The 20,277-nt window shown below is 40.9% G+C and overlaps 1 protein-coding gene and 1 long non-coding RNA gene across 2 annotated transcripts; both read left to right on the top strand.

Annotated features, from left to right (window-relative positions):
• The first annotated feature begins 7,206 nt into the window (after positions 1–7,206).
• LOC136064401 (uncharacterized) lies at positions 7,207–9,116 on the top strand. The gene is made up of 3 exons (XM_065766091.1): positions 7,207–7,425; positions 7,612–7,739; positions 8,723–9,116. The coding sequence occupies exons 1-3, from the start codon at positions 7,207–7,209 to the stop codon at positions 9,114–9,116; spliced, it is 741 nt and encodes a 246-aa protein (XP_065622163.1).
• An 8,588-nt stretch (positions 9,117–17,704) lies between these two features.
• On the top strand, positions 17,705–20,031 carry LOC112005393 (uncharacterized). The gene is made up of 3 exons (XR_002882212.2): positions 17,705–17,871; positions 18,811–18,878; positions 19,744–20,031. It is a non-coding gene; the product is annotated as an uncharacterized LOC112005393 (long non-coding RNA).
• The last annotated feature ends 246 nt before the right edge of the window (positions 20,032–20,277 follow it).

Below are 20,277 nucleotides of genomic sequence, written 5' to 3'. Positions count from 1 at the left end.
GGAGCTGGGTTCCCTCTTTTGCCTTTTTCTCTCCAAGAGGTTTCTCAGGTCACGGGTACACCTTCTTTCTTCTTCTTCTAGGATAGGTGCTCATGGGGTTCCCGGCATGGGGCTTTCATCATCTGGTTCCAACTCATCGTAAAACATTGTTTCCACAAAGTTCACTTCTCTTTAGCTGAAAAGGTTATGGTTGGCAGGGATCTTTACAAGCCTTCCATTCAATCTCCTCTTAACATATTAGTGGTACGTGGAAGGAATAAGGCGGTGCTTATGGAGCCATGAACGCCCCAACAACACATGGTAAGAAACTTCTGAGTTGATCACATGAAATCTAGTTAGGGCTACTACTGGGCCTACCCTTGAGGCTAGCTGAACATATCCCTCAGTTGATTTCACTGATCCTCTAAATCCTATTATCTCCATGGGAGCCCCCAGGATCCTTTTGCCAGTCAAGCCACAGCCTTTAGGATACTTAGGGCTACGAGGTTAAGTGATGCCCTTGTATCTACTAATGCTCTCTTGACTTGACACCGTTTATGGTGGCCATCAGATAAAGGGGTCTGCGATGGTCTAGATGCTCAACCTCCATGTCCTCATCAGTGAAGGTTATTACATTGGTTATCTCCAAGTAAGCTCAACTAGCATGAGATTTTACTGTGAAACATTCTATTCCTAAATTTGCTGTTATACTTATGAGGGACTCTGTGGCCACCCTTCTTGCTTCTAGCCCAAATCCCAACTAGTTGAATAGCGATCTGAACTTGGGGTTCCTCTGAAGGGTCCTGATTGTGCTTGGATGGAAGGACTCTTTAGATTCTTCTGCTTCCGTCGAGTTCCCGTGGATCACTACAGCTACCACTCCCTTTCCCTTATGCTTGGGTAGAGGGTTCCTTTGCATTTCGGGTTCTTTTTAAGTGAGCTCTAAGGTTCCTTCCCTAAGCTTCTTGTGAAAAAGCCTACGGAGAGTCCAACAGTCCTTGGTAGAGTGTTTGACATAGTTATGAATCCTGCAAAATAAGGGACTCTTCCTTTCTTCCTCAGTTGGTGGCCTAGACACAATAAATGGCCTGACAATTCCATCTCCAATCCACTTGTCCAAGACATGATTCAATTCCTCTGCAGTACATGGGATCACGGGTGGCTCCTCCACCACTTTCCTTTTAGGCCTCTTCCTTTTTTCTCCAAATGAAGTTGTCATGGCTTGGGGTAATAGCACCCTCTTTGTTCTCATAGTCTGTGCTATCCTTCTAGTTCTTTGCAGAAGGTCAGCAAATTGGGTTATACATAAATTTTTGAGGTTGAGCCTATAATCAAAGAGCATGTTGGATATGCAGATCTCCACAAGCTCTTTCTCTTCATGGTCTCTATAACAGTCCAGAGAAACATCTTCAAATATTGTAATGAACTGGACAGGATCCTCTCCAGGCCTTTATCTCACCATCTAAAGGTTTTGGAAGGTGACCTTGTCCTCACTTGGGTAATATTTTGCATATAACCTCTCCTCATTTCGTCCCAAGTCTTTATGGACCCAGACTTCAGGGTGGTGTGCCATGTATATGCCCTATCCACTAAGGACTTAGCAAACTCCCTTAGGCACAACTCTCTATCTCCTGCATAAGGGCCCATAAAGCGACTAAACCTACTCACGTGTTCCACAATACTTCCATTTCTTCTATTAAAGGGATGGAACTTTGGGGCTTCATATCCTTGGAATACTGTTTGCCAAGGAGTTTTGGCAAAAATGGGGGATCCCAAGAAAATTGCTTGGGGATCCTTGAGAGTTTTTCCTTCTCCTGCTCCAAAAGGGCATTGACATCTGCTAGCGTTAGATATGGGGGGTTGGCTTCCCCTCCTACTGCTGACCCTCCCTCTAGTTGGACTTTGTCCTGGTTGACCATAGGGGGAACATTATCCCTGATTTCCTGGGTCTTGCCCTCCTTAAGGAGGCGAATCTCTTGCTGCAAATCTTTCAGCATTTTTGTCATTTGAGCCATAGGGTCTGGCTCCTGTCCTGCGCACCTCTGTCCTGATATGACCTCCTATTCTACCAAAGGTACCTCGTTTCTTTATCTAGAGGCCACTTCATTTTCTCCCACAGGCTTAAAGGCCACAGGTGGAGCATTGGTACCTTTGTTGTTCCTTAATCTTGGAGTCATGCTCTGCGAAGGGATTGCTTTTTCCCTCTTCTTTACCCAGTCCCTAGTGGAGTCGCCAAAATGTAAGGGTCCCTTTTTGGACTATGTCCAGGCCCAAGTTGAAATGAGGACCTTGGGCCTTTTAGTTATTGTTTAAAGGGACTAGGCTTGGTTCATTGCAGCTAAGTGGGCTGTTTACAAACCAAGTGGTGCACAGAGCATGGATCCTACGATATGTACATACTACTAAGCAAGAATATATATATATATGTATTGAAAAACAAGAAATACTAAATGAGCAATGTATAAAGACAGACACAAAATAAATGTTAAGGATCCTCAAAACAATATGGAATATCTTATTACTTTTCTTAATTTGTGAATTACAATGTGCTCACTAAGACGTGTTACAAGGTCCAAATAAGCTCAAAAATTACAGACTTAGATGGCTCTCTAAGCCTCTAAGACTTGCAAAGTTTGAATCCCTTTGAATCTAGGTATGTTCTATAGCGGTTGTTTTGGGATATCGGGCAATATTTCTCTTTCTTTTACTACTTTCTTTGAGTTTTTTGATAGAGTTTTCTCAATGATCCTATTCTGATTCACTATTGCAAAATGCCTTTTCACTGTTGGATGCTTCCCCTTTTATAGTTTCATCTTAGGGTTCTGGGGTACCACTAATTCCCTTTCTTTGCTCCCTTGGGTACTAGAGCCAATGTTGTGCCAGCAACTTTGGTGGCTAGCCCCTTCCTTGTTTCTCATAATTTTCTTCTTTTGGTACTTTCTCCATAAAAAGCCTCTTGCTGACTTTCCGTTCTGGGGCGTCCCTAAAAAGCTGACCTCTAATTTTTCTTCATTCAAGGTTTTCTCTCCTTTTCAGACTTAGCTTTTTGGCTGCCTTTCCTTTTGTCATTTTTCCAGAATGAGCCGATTCCATCCCTGCCAGGTTGAAAGTTCTCCCAGCTTCTTCCCTTCATAGTTCTTCTTTCTGGGTTCCTCGAGGTACTAGCCCTTTGTTCATAAATTGCTAGTCTCCATGTTTTCTGATTCCTTTCTGCATCATTGGGTGGCTAATAAGAATGTATCTGCCATTCGTTTCTTGTGTTTCTTGGCACATCTTTTGAGCTGTCTTAGTCTTATCCTGCCTTTGTTGCACGTCCTGAGAACCCTGAGCTCCTTGCAATCTCTAGGTATCCTAGCCCAGTTCTTATCATTGAATTCCCTATTGATCTTTTGATCTTGGTGGACTAGGCTTTCTTCTTTCTTCGGTTCGTTTCATGGGCCCTAAGGCCTATCCCTTCACGAGTCTTGGGCTTTAAATCTTTTTTAATGGACTTGGGCCTACCATCTTTTTTTTTTTTTTTTTGCTAGTGAGCTTAGCCCTTTAATTATTACTTTCCATAGGGTGCATTGTGCTATTTGGGCCTTGGTGTTATAACTTTTTAGACCTCAACACCAAGAGAGAGCCCAACTAGAAGGAGGGTCAACAGTAAGAGGGGGAGCTAACCCCCAATATCTCACACTAGCAGATGTCAATGCCTTTTTGGAACAAGAAAGGGAAAAGATCTCGGGGGATCCCCAAGCAATTCGCTCGAGATCCCCCATTCCCACCAGAACTCCTTGGCAAGCCTTATCCTAAGGGATATGAACCCCTAAAGTTTCACCCTATTAATGCAAGGAACGGAAGTGCTGTTGAGCACGTAAACAAGTTCATTCACACCATAGGTCCTTACGTAGGAGACAAGGAGCTGTGTCTAAGAGAGTTTGCTAAGTCTCTAGCGGATAGAGCATACAGATGGTACACTACCTTGAGGCTGGGGTCCATCAAGACCTAAGATGAGATGATGGAGAGGTTTTGCGCAAAGTATTATCCAGGTGAAGACAAGGTCACCTTCCAAAGCCTTTAGATGGTAAGGCAAAGGCTTGGAAAGGACCCTATCTAGTTCATCAAAAGATTTAAGGATGTTTATCTGGATTTCTATGGGGATCATGAAGAAAAGGAGCTTGTGGAGACTTGCATATCTAACATGCTCTTTGATTACAGGCTTAATCTTGAAAATCTATGCATAACCTAATTTGCTGACTTACTACAGAGAACTAGAAGGACAGCGTTGACTATGAGGACAAAGAGGGTGCTAATACCCCAGGCTATGATAGCTTCAGTAAGAGAAAAGAGGAAGAGAGTTGAAGGAAAAATGTCCGAGGAACCACCTGTGATCCCATGTACTGTGGAAGAATTGAATCATGTTATGGATAAATGGATTGGAGTTGGAATTGTTTGGCCATTCACTGTGTCTAAGACACCTACTGTGGAAGAAACGAAGAATCCTTTGTGTTGCAGGATTCATAACTATGTCAAACACTCTACCAAGGATTGTTGGACCCTTCGGAGGCTTTTTCACAAAAAGCTTAGGAAGGGGACCCTGGAGCTCACCCAAAAGGAGTTCGAGGTGCAGAGGAACCTTTTACCCAACCACAAAGGAAAAGGAGTGGTGGCTGTAGTAATCCACAGAAACTCAACGGAAGTAGAAGAACCTGAAGGATCCTTTCACCCTAGCACAGTTAGGACCATTCAGAAGAGCTTTAAGTTCATATCACTATTCAATCAATTGGGATTTGGGCCATAAGCAAGAAGGATGGCCACAGAATCCCTCATGAGTATAACAACAGATTTAAGGGTGGAGTGTTTCACAGCAGAATCTCATGCCAGCCAAGCTTACTTGAAGACAACCAATGCAATAACCTTCACAGATGAAGACATGAAAGTTGAACATCCAGACCATCGTAGACCCCTTTATCTAATGGCCACCATAAATGGTGTCCAAATTAGGAGAGCACTAGTAGACATAGGGGCATCACTCAACCTCATAGCCCTAAGTAGCCTAGAGGTTGTGGGCTTGACTGGTAGAAGGATCCTGGGGGCTCCTATAGAGATAATAGGATTTGGAAGAGTAGCAGAATTGACTGAGGGATATGTGTAGCTAGCCTTAAGGGTAGGCCCAATAGTAGTATTGACTAGATTCCATGTGATTAACTTAGAAGTTTCTTACCATATTCTGTTAGGACGCCCCTAGCTCCATAAGCATCGCCTCATTCCCTCAATGTACCACTAATGTGTTAAGGGAAGATTGAATGAGAGGCCTATAAGAATCCCTACCAATCCAAATCCTTTCAGCCAAGGAGAAATGAACTTTGTAGAAACAATGTTTTATGATGAGTTGGAACCAGATGATGAGAGTCCCACGCCAGGGACACTAGGAGCACCTGTCTTGGAAGAAGAAGAAGGAAGAGGTACCCACAACCTAAGGAACCTCATGGACAAAAAAAGGTAAAAGAAGGAGACCAGCTCCTCAGGATCCTAGGAATGCGTGGTGGCGTGGGAGCCTAGTGGAAGGCTAATATATCGTTAATGAAGGTACGCAGGGCCTAAATGCATTGTGCAAGAGGGTCCTGAACTGCCAAATTGTATGATGGCTCAAGAAGAAATCCTACAGGATCCAAACAAGGAAGCTCAAATCTAGCCCGAAGAGGAATTGGAAGAAGTAAACTTGGAGGCTAGTCTAGGATCCCTGAAACCTGTCTTCATTAGCAGTCAGTTGACAGCACAAGAAAAAGAACAATTAGTAGCATTACTTAGGAGGTATGTGGATGTATTCGCATGGACATACGATGAAATGCCTAGCCCGGACCCAGGACTAGTAGTCTATTCTCTCAATGTGGACCTAAGAGTTAAGCCAGTAGTTTAACCAGCTAGGGTTTTTCACACTGACATAGAGGCTCAAATAACTTAGGAAATCAAGAAACTATTGGCAGCTCGGTTCATCAGGCCAATCCAGCATCCCAAATGGCTCTCCAACATAGTACCCGTAAAGAAAAAGAATGGCCAAATCCGGTGTTGTGTGGATTTTCGCAATTTGAACAAGGTATGTCCAAAAGATGAATTCCCCCTGCCTAATATTAACCTCCTTGTAGATTTAGCTGTGGAAAACTCTATGTTTTCATTTATGGATGGATATAGTGGGTATAACCAAATTCGCATGGCTGCCAGAGATGCAGAGAAGACAACATTCAAGACCCCGATCGGGAATTTCTATTACACTGTAATGCCCTTTGGCCTTAAGAATGTAGGGGCCACGTACCAACGAACTATGACAACCATCTTCCATGATATGACACATAGAGAAATGGAAGATTATGTGGATGACATCGTGGTAAAGTCTAAGATCAAGGTAGGACACTTCTAGGTACTTGAACAAGTTTTTGAAAGGTGCAGAAAGTACAAACTACGCATGAACCCCATGAAGTGTGCCTTTAGAGTGCCTGTTGAAAAATTTCTTGGGTTCCTAGTACATCACAAAGGCATAAGTGTAGATCCAGCCAAGGCCACAGCCATCACAACAATAAGGAGGCCAGCAACGGTTAAAGAGCTCAAAAGTTTCCTGGGAAGGGTCTCTTACATCAGGAGGTTTATGCCAGGACTGGTTTCGGTTACACGTGAATTATCCAAACTGCTAAAAAAGGGGGTTGAGTTCACTCGGGGAACTGAATAGCAGGAAGCCTTTCAGAGGATCTAGCAGACCATGAACCATCTGCCTACCTTATAAGCACTAATACGTGGGTGACCCTTATTGCTATATTTACCATTAAATACCCAGGCTATAGGAGCCCTGCTAGCACAGGAAGATGATGATGGGATGAGCAACCTATTTATTATGTGAGCAGGACACTAAAAGATACAGAGACTAGGTACCCTAGGATAGAAAAGGCGTGTTTGGTGGTTATCTACACATCCCAAAGGTTAAAACAGTACTTCTCAGCCCACCAGATCCTCCTAGTGACCAAGTCTCATCCTATAAAAGCACTCATTCACCAGCCTCTCCTAACGGGAAGAATAGCACAATGGTTGTTTTTGCTCTCTCAATATGATATCAGTTTGAGGACCCCTAAGGTTGTCAAAAGCTAAACCATAGCAGATCTGCTAGCCCAGTTCCCAGGGGAAGAATAGAGCTCACTAAGTGAGGAGATCCCCAAAGAGGTGGTAGTAGGAGAACTCCCAAGAAAAAAGTGGACCATGAGATTTAACGGGTCAGCAACTATAACTTCAAATGGCTTGGGAATTGTGCTAAGTTGTGAAGATGGGGATACCATGTCATTATCCTTCAAGCTTGAGTTTCCCTGTTCAAATAATGTTGCTGAGTATGAGGCATACCTGATTGGACTGGCCATAGCACTCAACATAAGGCTAAAACATATAAAGGTTTTGGAAGACTCCAACCTTGTAGTCTCCCAAGTAAGCGGTTACTTTGCACTAAGAGAGCAAAGTTTGGAAGCTTGTAGAGCTTGGGCATAGAAGTTGAAACAGAAATTCCAAACCTTCAATGTGGAATACACCCAAAGAAGCGAAAATAGGTTCGCTGACGCATTAGCCACACTGGGATCCCAGATACCATTTAAAGGAAATATTACTTTGATAAAGGTAAGCAAGCAGGAACATTCCATCATAGGGATCCTCAAAAGGATGTTCCCTGAAGAAGCAGAACAGAAAGATTGGAGAAATGAGTTAAAAGGGAAGATAGGAAAGTTGGGGCATGAAGGAAGTATCAAGTAACTAAAAGATTACACTTTGATAGAAGGAGAACTGTACAGGAGGCTACCCGGAGGGATCCTGTCCAGATGTATCAATGAAAAAGAAAGGAAGCTGAGATTAGAAGAACTGCATAGCTAGGTCTGTGGGATTGCAAAAAAAATCAACCTATATAGAAGGATGCAGCGTAAAGGGTATTACTAGCCAAATATGAACAAAGAGGCTGCAATTGTACAAGAGGAATGTCAAAAGTGTCGACTTTCAATGGACAAAGAAGAAAGTTATGTTGTATTTGTGATAGAATATTGGAGAATCCCATTCATGGAATACTTGGCTCAAAGGGTATGGCGGAGATCCCTTAAGATGCCTAGGGCCTAGGGAGGCTAGAGAAGCAATCAGAGAAGTCAACTCTGGTGATTGTGGAAGTCACCCAAGGAAAAGAAGGCTTTACAGGCAATTGTTGCAGTTGGGGTACTATTGGCCTACAATGAAAAGGACTCCGAGGAGTTGGTTAAAACATGTCATACATGCCAAGTACTTGGAGACGCAATATATACTCACCCAAATGTGCTGCAAGATATGATCACACCATGACCTTTCCATACTTGGGGGCTCGATCTTATAGGACCCATAAATCCCCCTTCTAATGGCCATATATTAATCTTGGCAGCCACAGAATATTTTACAAAATAGGCAGAAGCCATCCTTTTGAAAAAAGCCACTAGAGCAATCGTGGTAAACTTCATCCAGGAACATATCATTACACACTTTGGAATCCCCAGGAGACTGATCAGTGACAATGGTACACCATTCATAAATAAGCATATGAGGGACTTGACTGAGGCATATCACATTAAGCATGGAGGTCCACACCATATTATCCACAAGGACATGGCCATGTTGAGACTACCAACAGGGTGATACTGAATATACTCAAGAAAATGAAACATGAGTATGGGGAAAAATGGAGTGCCCACCTGACAAATGTACTTTGGGCATGTAGGAGTCCTTTGAAGACAGTTACGAGATTTTCATCATTCTCCCTTATTTATGGGACAGAAGCCATCAGCCCCATGGAGTTAGTCATCCCTACACCAAAAGTAGTACTTGAAGAAATCCAAAAGGGCATAGATGGTTCCAACATTGAAAGGAGGCTGGTAGATTTGGAAGGGTTAGAGGAAGAACGAGAAGCGGTTAGAAGAAGAAGTCAAAGATACCACCAGAGAATGGCTAAAGCATATGGACAGATATTACACCCAAGGGTCTTCATAGAAGGACGGATGGTATTAAGAGCAATGGAGCATGTAAGGAAGAACATCTCAGGACCCTCCAAATTCGCTCCAAAATGGGAAGGGCCCTACATCATTAGGGAAGCCCACGGTAGTGGATACTACTAACTCGCAAAGGAAGATGGGACTGCCTTAACGAATCCCATAATCGGGAAATGGTTGAAGCAGTACTATGCATGAAAAAGAGAGTTTCCTATACACCAAGGCCCCATTTTATTCTTATTCTCCAATCTACTAAGTGTTTCATCACTCTCTATGTTTTGCCATGTCGTTTTTTTTTTTTCCAAGAACTTTATTTAGTCATTTTTTTTAAGAATCCATGATAGAATGACACTCTAAGATCCTTACTATCTTTTTGTCAATTATCCTATATTCCTTATTTCAGTAACTATGATGTATTTTAATGGAATCTTTTTCAAAAAAACAAATGGAGCGTCAAGTAAGATATATGATTGCAAAATATTACATGGCTCAGCCTAAATGTGACCAACTCTGGGAGAGGTACTTGGGTCAGCGCAAAAAAAAAAAGAAAAAAAAAAAAAAGGAAGGAGGAAGAAGGATGAAATCTTAACGCATGACCCAAAACTCACACCACAATTAGTCCAAGTACATGGTCTGAGACTTCGGGTAAGAACGAGTGCCCTGGGGTACCCACCCAGCACTTCCCCCAAAATAGGTCCTCCTAGTTCATGACCTAGGACTTGGAAAAAAGAAGAAGAATATAGCACCCAATGTACCTAGCTTAGTACCTGTGCAAGAACACAACCACAAGGGTACCTGTTCCAGGACCTACCATAAGAATCTATTGGAGCCATGGTCCAAGACTCAATACAGAGAGAGAGAGAGAGAAATGCATAAAGCGTAGATCCATATATATCATAAAGAAAGCAGTTAGAAGTAGCTATCAAAAAAAAAAAAAAAAACCACCTCGAATTGTCTGTAAAAAATAAAAAAGGGAGGAAATAAACTTATACACCCTGAGTTATTCAAAGAAAGAAAAAGAAAGAGGAACTAAGGTATAAGGCCGGTCAGCAAAGAGCCTCTTGAGGGAATTGCAGGAATAGTTGATGAAGAAAGAACTAGCTGTTTCTTAACTTTCAGATCTTGTAGTGCCTTGTGAGCATGAGCCAGAGCCTCCTCAACAACAGCAATCTCAGTGTCAAGGTCCTTAGAAACCTTCCTTCGGAACAGCATGTGAGCTAAGGACTGCAGGTACTCCAGCAAAAAAGACATATTGAACTTGGCTTCCACAAGATCCCACACCACTCCTCTCCACTCCAAAAACCTCTCCTCGGATAGGGAATCAGGAGAGGAGTCCCTTAGAGAAATCAGCATGGCGCACAGAAGCTCCATCAAGATGTTGCCCAAGAATACATCTCCTCTGAACCCACTAGTGAAATCCCCAAGGGCTTTGAGTAGCCCCTCCAAGAGTGGTAAGCCCTCAACCGGCACAAAGAAGCATAGGAAGCTACCAAAGGGAGGTCCAAGCGAAGAAAGTGGCTTGCAGGAAGACTGTTGAACTCCAGAGAATCAAAGAAGGCCAGAAAAGTAGGGAGCCTTGAGCCAGGATCTGAGATAGCCATCTCGAGGGCCTCCCCCATTGTTGTGTCTCCACCTTCAAGAGTTGGAGGACTTCCAACCCTTTGAATAGTCTGGGGAATCCCTGTTTGAGCTTCAACAACCTAGTCATTAGGAACAGGTTCTTTAGCTTCTTTAGTAACTGCGAGCTTAGGATTCTTGGCACCTGTGTCAGCACCTGTGAAAGCAGACATAGTCAAAAAAGGGAGAGAGAGAAAGGAAGGAGTAAAGATAGAAGGGAAGAAAAAGAAGAAGGAGAAACCAATACCATTCCCCTGTGGTAGAGCTTCCTTCTGAGCTTAGGCAGCCACTTCAACCATCAAGGGAAGCTCCTTCTCCCACCTCTCTGACCTCTCAAAAGACTTTGTGAAAGGGCATAAAGTACGTTGAAAGAAAGGTGAAGAAACCTTGGGGAAATTGCTAAAGGAAGGGAGGGATGTCGGAGGCTTCGCCATAAAAGAAGAGACAGAAAGAAGTATGGAGAGAAAGAAAGAAAAATATATGAATTGAAAGGGGGAGAAGAATAACGATGGCGGGCAGTACACACCTTTAAAGGCCTCTGACTCCAAGAAAGGAGCAGCTTCAAAGGTAGATTGGGCACTGGTTTGACCTAAAAGAAACAAAAAGGAAAAAGAACAAGAACCTTTAAGAAGAAAGGATGAGGGAAATAAGAATAGGTGCTAATAAAGTATGGATAAGGCTTACCTATTTGAGTAGATGAGGATGCACCTCCCAAAGACTCCTTACCCAACGTAAACTTAGTAGTGGGCTTAAGTGTCATAGTTTTGGTTGGACTGGGAGTCTGCACGAGCTTTGGATCCTAAAGAACAGAAGGAAGAAAAGCTTCAGGATCCTAAACGGCCAAGGAAGCAGAAGGCAGAATGGGTTGGCATCCTTCACTGCTTGCCTGACTTCCTTAGTTATACCACCACTAGGGGGCTCATTCTCCACACTTAAGGCAACAGTAAGTTGAGCTACCACCACTTCTTTCACTAAGGCCCCACCAGGCGCGGGAGGAGGCACCTCGACCTGCAAAAGAGAAGAAAAGTATGTGACAGAACATTAAAAAAAAAAAAAAATGTATATGTACACAGCACCAGAAAGGGCAAAGAAAGCAAACAATAAAAAGGGCACAAGTGAAAGAGGGTCATACCACATCATCACTAGAGGATTGGCTTTTACCTCCCTTGGGGTATGATTTGCGCTTAAACTGCCAAAAAAGGAGTGACCATTTATCAGTTAAAGAAAAGAGAAAAGTGAGACACAACAAGAACAACAAGCTAGGATGGCCAGATGCAAGAAAGAAAAAAAAAAAAAAAGAACAAGGAAAAAGGCCTTGCCCTTTTCTCTCTCTTTACAGATTCTTCAATAGTCTTTTGTCTACAACGGGTATGCCCGGAAGGTCTTAAAGGAGACTGGGGTGTGATGTCAAAGGACCCTAGAGAACCATGGGCTGAGGAACTCACAGGAACCTGAAAGACAAAAGATTCTACGTTAGTATTCACTTTGATATTTGGGATTAAAGAATGGCCAACTTCGTTTCCAACTATAGAGGGGTCCACTCTCTCAGGCTCCTCAGAAATAACTAGCTACTTGCGAGACTTAGCCGTTTTCCTTTTCTTAGTCTCAAGGCCAGCCTTAGTACCCTCAACACTTTCCTCAATCTCAGCTCTCTTGACAGCTTCCTGTTTGATTTTCTTCTCCTTACCTTTACCTACAGGAGTTGCAGCACTAATTGCCTCTACCACACCTCTCTTGATTGGCACACCAGAAGAAGCACCCATAATAAGGTCACACCTTAACCAAGTGTCAAAAAAATCATTTGCATAGCATACCCAACTACCCCTAGAGGCATGCCACTCCGAAAACCCTGTTTTACTACTTATTACAGTAGACACAGTGCCAACAAAGGGGAGGGCTAGATGCTTGTTGAAAGTAGGAGTAGAGAAAAGACTAGGATTAGGAAGCTTGCTAATCTTGCCAGAACCAACAAAGTTTGAGAAGGACTTCTAAACTCTTCTCTAGTAACCAGTAAAGCCACTGGAAGCAGAGACTCCTCGCTGGGAGTTTGGCACCACAAACTGGGGGCTCCTCTGTGACCAATAAGAAAAGGCCTGAAGCCTTAGGAACGGATCTAGGGAAGGGAGAGAAGGCACTACTTCCTTAAACACCAGAGGGATGTCCTGATTAAAACAGAATTGACTAAGTACACGGTGTGCTGAATAGTGAGTGTACCTGGGACCACTTGATGAAGGCACTAGAAGCCATGAGGGACTGGTACAAGCCAAGTATGCCAAACTGCCTTCGTCTCCCTGACACAAATCAAAGGTATTCCTCGGGGAGTTAAGGAAAGACGCTAACACAGAATCACAGACGAACCTAGGACTGAACTCTCAGGGAAAGCGCCAACATAAGTGCCCTGCTTGATCAAAAAATTCCACCAAATTGAGGTTGCCACCCTTCAAGTTAGACCAGCAAAAGATGATGGGGTGGCTATTAGTAGAACTGTCACACAGACCCTTAATCATGTTCGGGGATCCCTGGAACTTATCTTTCAAATACTTCAAATTCATAGACTTTGCGAAAGTGACAGAAGACTAATCCCACATAAACTCCTAAAGGATAGCGCAGTGGAGGGAATAAGTAATAGTATAGCAGGAGTTGCCCTTAACCTCATCACCATGAAGCAGATCCAATTGCAAATAAACATGGCCTAAAAACATGGGGGCTAAAGGATACAGAGCACCTCGGGCCAAGCTGATTGCCAGCAGAAAGAAAACAGACTTAATCTTGTATCTGAGGAACTCACTGAATAAAAACTTATTGAGCTAGAGTGTTAGGAACCCGGCTTGCCTAACTGCTTTGTCTTTCTCTTGAGAAAGGTTCATGACTCACTTACCCATCCTAGCCTGTTTCCCCCCAAAAGAGGTAGTACGCCCGCCAAAGTGGCTGAAAAGTTTGTCTTCGATCTAAAGATCCTCGATGGAAAGGTTGATATCAAAAGGATTCTCGTCACCAAACACTAGGAGTAGGAAATTATTGACCACATCCTCCAAAGTGATGGTGAGCTCACCAACAAAAAAGAAAAATGTGTGGAAAGAAGGACACTAGCGACGCACCAAGTGTCTAAGGCCCTTGGCGTCTCTAAAACCTTCAAGATTCCTAGAGATCGCTATTGACTTCAGGATCTTGGTACGCTCCAAGCAACTGACAAAGTCACCATCAGAGAGCTCTTTGTCCACCCAACTGGACCAACTAGTGATCTTCCCAGGGATGAAGTTGAAAAAGATGGGAACCGCTTCGTAAGATCCTCGCCTAATCTACAGGTCTAGAATCTCCCTTGGATCTAGAGCCTGGGTGTAACTGGCAAACCTGGACTGGCCAGAAAACACCCAGGCATGAGGGGAAGGAAGGGCCTCGCTATGGGACACTTAAGGGAAGAACAGGCTGGGGTGTACCAGGGATCCCGTAAAGGGAAGGCTGGGTGCTCCACAACCTCTTGCACCTCGCCCTGTCCAAACCCAGAAGAGCTTTCACCTTCAAAAGGACTGGGAGTACACTCCCTCCTTTTTTGTAAGGAAGAAGAATCCATATTGCAATGATACAACGGGAAACAAAGAAGTTAAAGGGGTGAGGAAACAGAGAAGAAAGGACAGAGAAACAAAAGTTGGAAGGAAGAAGATAAGTTTGAAGGTAAAAAAAAAAAAAAAAATCTCTGGAAGGGAAAAGATGATTTGAAGTAACGACAATAACGGCGCAAGGGACAGTTTGAGAAGACAATGCATAGAAAGATTCGCCAGTTGCCAATATTAAATTTTATAAGAAGAAAGTTATTGGCAGTTATTAATGGAGTTACGAGAAACATAAGAAGTGGATGGGGAAGTTTTACTCAAACACTTAACTGCCACATCCCGTGCAAAGATAGGAAGTTGCAAAAGAAGCATAACACACGAAAACTAGGACACTAGGGGATGGCTTGGGGAAGTAGGATCCCAAGAAAAAAAAAAGGGACCCTAAGTCGATTGAAACAATAGGGAAGGAATTCCTAACAGAAATTAAGAGTCTTGTCTACTCACACATGGGCTGTAGGCAACCCACGAACTCGGGGGGCTAAATGTAGAGGTCCAAAAAAATCACAATGTTATACCAAGGCCCAAAACAATGCAAAGGATTGAAACCTAGGAAGGTAAAGCATTCAGGCTTCTAATAAATAAAAAAGAGGAGAAGTCCAAACCTATTAAGGGTCCATAAGGAGGGGCCTAAATCCATGAATGAGCAAGTTTCAGACCCCATGGAACAAAGAAGAAGGAAAAGCCTAGCCCAGCACTCAAAGGCCAGAAAATCACTAGGGAGCCCGGGAAAAGAACTGGGCTAAGATACCTGGGAATTCCCAAGTGCCTAGGATCCTCGGGACATGTAGCAAAGCTAGGTTCAGATTAAGACGACTCAAGGGGGCATACCAAGAAACACAAAGAACAAGAACATATATGTCCCTATCAACTACATAATGATGTAAAAAGGGAATCAGAGGGCTTAGGAACCAATAATTCATGAACAAGGGGTTGGTACCTCGGGGAACTTTACACGTCTTTCCCTTTATTTGCTTAGGACGAGCTTTTCACTCACCATAGAGCACTAAGGTCAGTTCCCAACAGCAGTTATGGAGATTAACCCAAACAGGGTAACTTCCATGGCAATTATGGAAGTTATCTCCGAGTCTTCCGAGTTCCTCAATAATAGGGGCAGTTACTAAACAAGTAACTGTCCCAAAATGTGTGCTATATAAGGATTTATTCGTGAAAAGGTAATTCAGTCTGACATTTTTCCACACAAGTTAGAATTCCAAAGATATGACTCTATCATCGGAGGATTCTTGGCCAGTCTCCCCCGGTCTCTTTTGATTTAGTGTTTCTTTTTCAGAACATTCCAAGTTACTTTGAGATCAACGCCCAAGACATTCAGCCTACTGATTTCCTTGTGTTCATCACTATCTAACCAAATTACCTAAACTAAAATCATATTTAAGCCCCTAATTAAAAAAAAAAAAAAATACCTATAAGGGTTTCGGCAGTTTGACGGTGGTGGGAAGCTAGTATGATGAAAGTGACGGTTCCTCAGATTCCTCTTTCTCTCTCTTACAAATGTTGTGTCAATCTCAGGTCTTTTTTTTTTGTAATGGTGAAACAATGCATTTCATTTAACAATCCACAACATTTTCGTGTCTCTCTGTCTCTCTCCAAGGCCTTATCTAGTTACCTATTACTATTAGTCCTTAATTTTTTTTTTTTAATACTAAAATGGTGGGTATGCTAAAAGACATGAAATGTGTGGTGTAAGCTTAGGTAATTAATGAGAGATTAATGACATAACTATAAAAATAAGTTAGTGTAAACTTCTAGGTAATAGTAAAAAAGTTTTTTTTTTTTTTTTTTTTGAGAAAGAAGACATTCATTAGGTAAAATCAAAGCATGGGCAAATTTTTTTTTTTTTTTTTTTTTTTTTGAGAAAGAAGACATTCATTAGGTAAAATCAAAGCATGGACAAATCAACCTGAACAAAGGGTAAGGTGTGAGATGGGACATCCTCTATCCACACAGTACAACCTGGTGTGATCAAAGCTAGTCTAGCTAAACTATGAGCAACTTTGTTGCCATCTCTCCTAATGTGAGAGTATGACAATTTTGAAAAAAAAAAAAAAACTCCAAAAATAAAGAGACATCATTTATTAGTGGTGCAAAGGGAGTTAATCCATTGTCGTTGTTCCTCAAAGCCTTCACTATCACTTCTGAATCACCCTCCACAATGGCACAATCCACTCCAATCTTGCTACCAAACTCCACTACTTTGCACGCAGCAATTGCTTCCACTTCCATGGGCTGGTATGCTTGCTCCAATTACTAAATTAATGATGCCATTAACTCACCATTGCAGTCACAAACAACCACTCCAATCCCTGCGTTGTTGTCTACATTTGAGAACGTTTCATCATAATTTATCTTGTATTTGTTCAATGGTGGGGCTGTCCATTTTGGCTTGGGCTGTGGTCTGATCAGGTTTGGCAGAGGGTTGACTGATCTGATCTCATCCCAGTGCTCTTGTACAGCTTATTTCAAGTCCTTAGTGAGGCAGCAAGGTTCTTGCAGCCGTGACTGATTTCTTTGGTGCCATATACACCATGCTTGGATAGCAAAGAGCTCAAGAGACTTCCCATTCTCCATTAACCATTTGCATAAGTGCTTGAAATTAGTGAAAACCTCCCTTGTCCAAAAGCTCCACCTGTCATCATCCCAAACCACGTTCAAACCTAAGCAATCTTAGAAAGCGTGTAGCGTGTCCTCTACGTTTGAAGCACATCTGTCATAGGTTGGGTTTTGATTTAGTTGTTTTTCTGGTCAGGTTAACTTTGTTGGGAGGGATTCTCTACATGCACGCTATACAATATTTTTATACTTCTTTGGAACATCCAATGACCAAATGCTTTTCCAGATTTTTTTTATCCAAATCCAATTGTGTACCTTCCTCATCCTCGGTCTCCAAATCCTTAAGAAATTGATATCCAGATTTGCAATTGTACTTTCCATTTACCGTGAAAGGCTAGAATAGAGAGTCTTCGGTTTGGCTTCAGGCAAGTGGAATCTTCTTTGCAAGTTCAACTTTAGCTAGTATAAGAACTCCCTCTAACATTTTAGCGTCCCATTTTCCTATGTTTTCATCTATTAGACAATCAATTGCAATATCCTCCATGGACTCAATGATTGGAGAAGTGACTAAAGGTGGGTGTTTAATGGGAAGCCTGTAACACCCCAACCTAATTGCATAATTAATTTTATGGGTTTATATGCTTGTTAGTATCTTAATTACTTTAAGAGCATAAAACTTTGATATTGTGATATTATAGAAGATATATGCTCTTTTAATGTTGTAGAAAGGAGTTTTATTAAGGTAAGGATATATGTGCAAAATTGTTTTATTTTTTAGGCCTTTCTAGAATATAGAATTATAGGGGGGGGGGGGGTGAAAAGTATAAATGCTAAAAGTTGAAAAGGTGGGTCATGATCTTTTCTTTCCTTAGCATTACACGTGCCCCACTTCAAAGTCAATTTCCTTTATCTTTCTTTTGCTGCACCAGAAACTTCACTGTCCATCTTTCTTTACTCTTTCTTTTCTTCTCTCCTTGCTCTTACATGGCAACACCTCTCTCTCACTCTCCCACCGAAATCACATATCTCACTCTAAAGAAGAAATTAAACAATTAGCCCTAAGGTTTCAGCTTCAAAGTTTGTGGGTAGGTAAATAAAACTTCAGCTAATTGTAGGTATTTTGATGGTGTGATTGTTTTGTTTATTTTCCCTTCTTTATTCTCTAATCTAATTTTAGAAGTTGAACTTGTAATTCTGTTTTAGTAATTTGAAAGATTTATGATATTATGGTCATTTGGATGCTTATTAACGTATTTTAATATGTATAGTATAGGTATAAAAATACCCAAATGAAATGAAGGCCTATTGCTATTAGTTGATGATTTTGTAAGAACATATGATGAAACTGTCATTGTGACAGATTTGGTGTTTACAACAAGAAAAATTTGTATTAAATCATTCTCTATGAATTAGTAGGCTAGGAGTAGTTTTATAAATTCTAAGATACATATGGTTGCAATGGAAGTGGTCTCACAACATTTGTATTAACATAAAAATAATGGTTTAATTTCTAGTCTAAGTTGCAAGAAATTCTGTCATGATAGATTTGAGCATGCTCCCTTGTATGATTTTTAATAAATCATGATTTTATACTTTGACTCCGAAATTGTTATGGTATATACTAGACATCCAGGAGAGTAGTTCTGTAAAATTACGTGACATTTGGATGTATATGGACAGCCCATTCATATTTTACAAATGAGGCATTTGCAGCTGAAATGAACAGTAAACAGTGTAGGATAACTCTAACTTTGTGGATTTAATTTTGAAGTTAAGGTGAATGTTTTGAGCTATAATTTAATATGCTTATCTTTTGGTATGTCTAGATCATAGATGAATTTTTATGCCTTGGTTTCTCTATGTTTTGGTATGTAATTTGTTTGATGAATATACCTTGTTTTTAGAAAAACTTAATGTGATGAGAATTAAGATTTTCTTGAGTTTAAGAGTTAGGTTGTGATTGATATATACGTTTAAATACTTAGGAAGAGTTTGTTAGTAATAAGTTTTGGTCTTTCATTTAGGTGACGAGAATGAGAACATGGACACTTGAGCTCTTCTTGTACAAATCTCTCGCGTCTTCTGTTTTCAGGTAAGAGATATGTGCCATGTGTGCTTGATAAGTATTAAAATTATTTAGAAAACTATTATGCATTAAAACATTTTACTTAGAGATATTACATATAAGCATGATTTAAATAAACTATATGTTCGTGAGTTGTTCAATCTTATATACATGATAATTTTAGCATATTGATGCTATTATTTATATCACGAACATAATATTTAAGAATGAAGTGGATATGTTACTGTTGTGAAACATATATGTAAAAGAAAAGTTATCAAAAAATTACAGTTTTAAATTGTTTCATTGTTATGATCTGAATTCAGCTAGTAGGGGCTATAGTACTGGTATTTTCATGGAGATTTTGTTTGACTATTAAAAGTGGGACTGGCTTTGCTGTACCCGCCCTTGTTGGTAACAACCAACTTGTAGAGGATGCCAACCTACCCACACGGTTGAAGATATATATTATGATATAATCTCGGGTTTACCTATCATTGTGGAGAATACTAGATGCCTAACACATTAAGCTGGAAGCCTTCCAAAGTTGTGATAGACTTACAATTGGACTAACTAATATGTATTATAAATGAGCTATTAAGCTATTTGGAAATTATAAGAAAAGTATGATGATAAGAAAGGTATGTTAAATGTGTTATAAGTTTGAAGAGAAGTTTATGATAAAGTATTTTACAGTCTATTCAAATATAAGATTACTAAATTATGTTTAAGTTCTTTATTATGTTCTTTTATTATTATATAAAAGGAAAATAAAGTATTTTTATCTAAAAGTTCATAAGTTATTTTAAGAACAATATGAATAGTATGAAAGCTATTTTATCAAAGCTGACATATCCATAAAATAATTGATTTACATGCATTCTTATTAAAGGCCCATCTCAATGCACAAGTTCTTCCTGGAAGCAGCGAGAGTATTAGAGGTGGCAAGAATTCTGTGATTCTCGTTTGTTAAAATGTATAATTTTTGTTGCATAGTAGTTTAGCTCTTTTGTTGTATAGGAGGAATCAAGATGTACTTGATCCTTAAGCACAGATGTAATTCCGAACCTTAGTTTGTTTAGAACCCCGGTTGTATGTTTTTGGGGTTAGGTTTGTAATAAGAGTTTTGCTAAATGTTTAACTATGTAATATTTACATGAATACATGAAGTTTCAGCCAAGTGATAATCTTGCAAAGTTCAAATTGGATGAAATTCAAGGTTTTCATCATTTTTGTATATTGTGGCTTTTATGCAAGAAAATAAGTAGGAATACAGGAAACAATTCTTGATAAGTACCTTCAGTTTAGGTTGGTTCGTGTTAGTACTGAGGTAAACTTGATATTAACATGCTGGTCATGCTCTAAATTCTAAAGTACAAGTTTGGGGTCATGACAAAGCCAATGGTGCTGCTATATTTTAATGTTT

Source organism: Quercus suber, unplaced genomic scaffold (genome assembly GCF_002906115.3).
Source record: "Quercus suber isolate HL8 unplaced genomic scaffold, Cork oak 2.0 scaffold_680, whole genome shotgun sequence".
NCBI classification, from domain to species: domain Eukaryota; kingdom Viridiplantae; phylum Streptophyta; class Magnoliopsida; order Fagales; family Fagaceae; genus Quercus; species Quercus suber.
Note: the sequence above shows the minus strand (reverse complement) of the source record. Positions and strands in the feature narration are given on the sequence as shown.